This window comes from Meleagris gallopavo, unplaced genomic scaffold (assembly GCF_000146605.3).
Source record: "Meleagris gallopavo isolate NT-WF06-2002-E0010 breed Aviagen turkey brand Nicholas breeding stock unplaced genomic scaffold, Turkey_5.1 ChrUn_random_7180001860458, whole genome shotgun sequence".
Lineage (NCBI taxonomy): Eukaryota > Metazoa > Chordata > Aves > Galliformes > Phasianidae > Meleagris > Meleagris gallopavo.
The window spans coordinates 1-1,074 of NW_011126213.1; the positions used below are offsets into that span (position 1 = coordinate 1).

A 1,074-nucleotide genomic window follows, 5' to 3' on the forward strand; every position below is an offset into this window, starting at 1 on the left:
CCCCCTGCACCCACTGTCGAAGTCGATTTTCTCCACGATGTTCTTGGGTTTGATGCTCTCCTCCTGGTTGCAGATGAACACCTTGCCAGGTTCCGGCTCCGTCCAGCCATATTTGCTCATCCACACCTTCAGCTGCGCCTCTGAGCGGGGAGGGGGGGACAGAGCACCGCGTCACCCCTCCGTCATCTAACGCCCCCCACCCCTCTGTGCCCCCCCGCCCCGTACCTGAGAGATCCCCCAGCATCTCAGCCAGCAGCCATCGGTCAATGTGTTGGTACGTGATGCCCACCACGTGGCAAATGACTGCAGGGAGAAACCTGGGTCAGTCCTGGCCCTAAAACGCCCCCAAAAGCCCGTCAGCAGCCCCCGCTCCCCCCCCCCTTCAAAACGCCACCTCACATTTTCGGACGGAATCCTCGAAGCCAGCAATCCCATCCAACAGCTCCATGTTCTCATCCAGAGCTTGCTGCGGGACAGAACGCCGTTAACGTCTCCATCCCCGCAGTGCCGACGACCCGACGGAGGCGCGAGGACTCACCCAGAACGACTGGAAATGGCACGTCTCCAACAGCTCCCCCAGGTAAAGGATCTGCCGGATGGGCCGCTCCTCCTGCTGCCACGGCTGTCAAGGAAAACAGATGAGCCCACCCCCAGATCCCTCTGCCATCCATCGGGGGATGGCACAAACCAAATCCACACGGAGCGAGGCACCCCAAAGCTCCACTTCTAATTCCCCCACTCAGGAGGACACCTCAAATCCCCGCTCGTGACGGATGGGGATCCGTTCCAAAGCCCACGCAGCAGGGATGGGGGCCACAAGCGGGACAAAGCACCACCATGACTACGTTAGGGTGGCCAACGGTGGCCCAGGGGTGCCGTGGGGAACTTCTAGAGCATCCTAAAGCAGGCTGGAGAGCTTTGAGAGGACTCAGGTGAGTCTTTTCGGTCTAATAAAGCACATTAAGAAGACAGCAGTGCACCGCAGGGCACAGCGAGGAGCTCCAGGAGAACTCTGGGCAGACTGACAGTACGTCGGAGTGGGGCTGTAGCAGCCCCCACCCCCCCGGGGACCCA

The 1,074-nt window shown here is 60.8% G+C and overlaps 1 protein-coding gene across 1 annotated transcript; it reads right to left on the reverse strand.

Moving 5' to 3' along the window:
- Positions 1 to 6: 6 nt before the first annotated feature.
- Positions 7 to 650, reverse strand: EIF3K (eukaryotic translation initiation factor 3 subunit K; the record flags this gene model as incomplete). The annotated part of the gene is made up of 4 exons (XM_010726891.2): positions 539 to 650; positions 400 to 466; positions 226 to 303; positions 7 to 140 (listed from the first exon to the last, which is right to left on the reverse strand). Coding segments are annotated over exons 2-4 (261 nt in total), but the record flags the coding sequence as incomplete, so codon positions are not given.
- Positions 651 to 1,074: the final 424 nt, after the last annotated feature.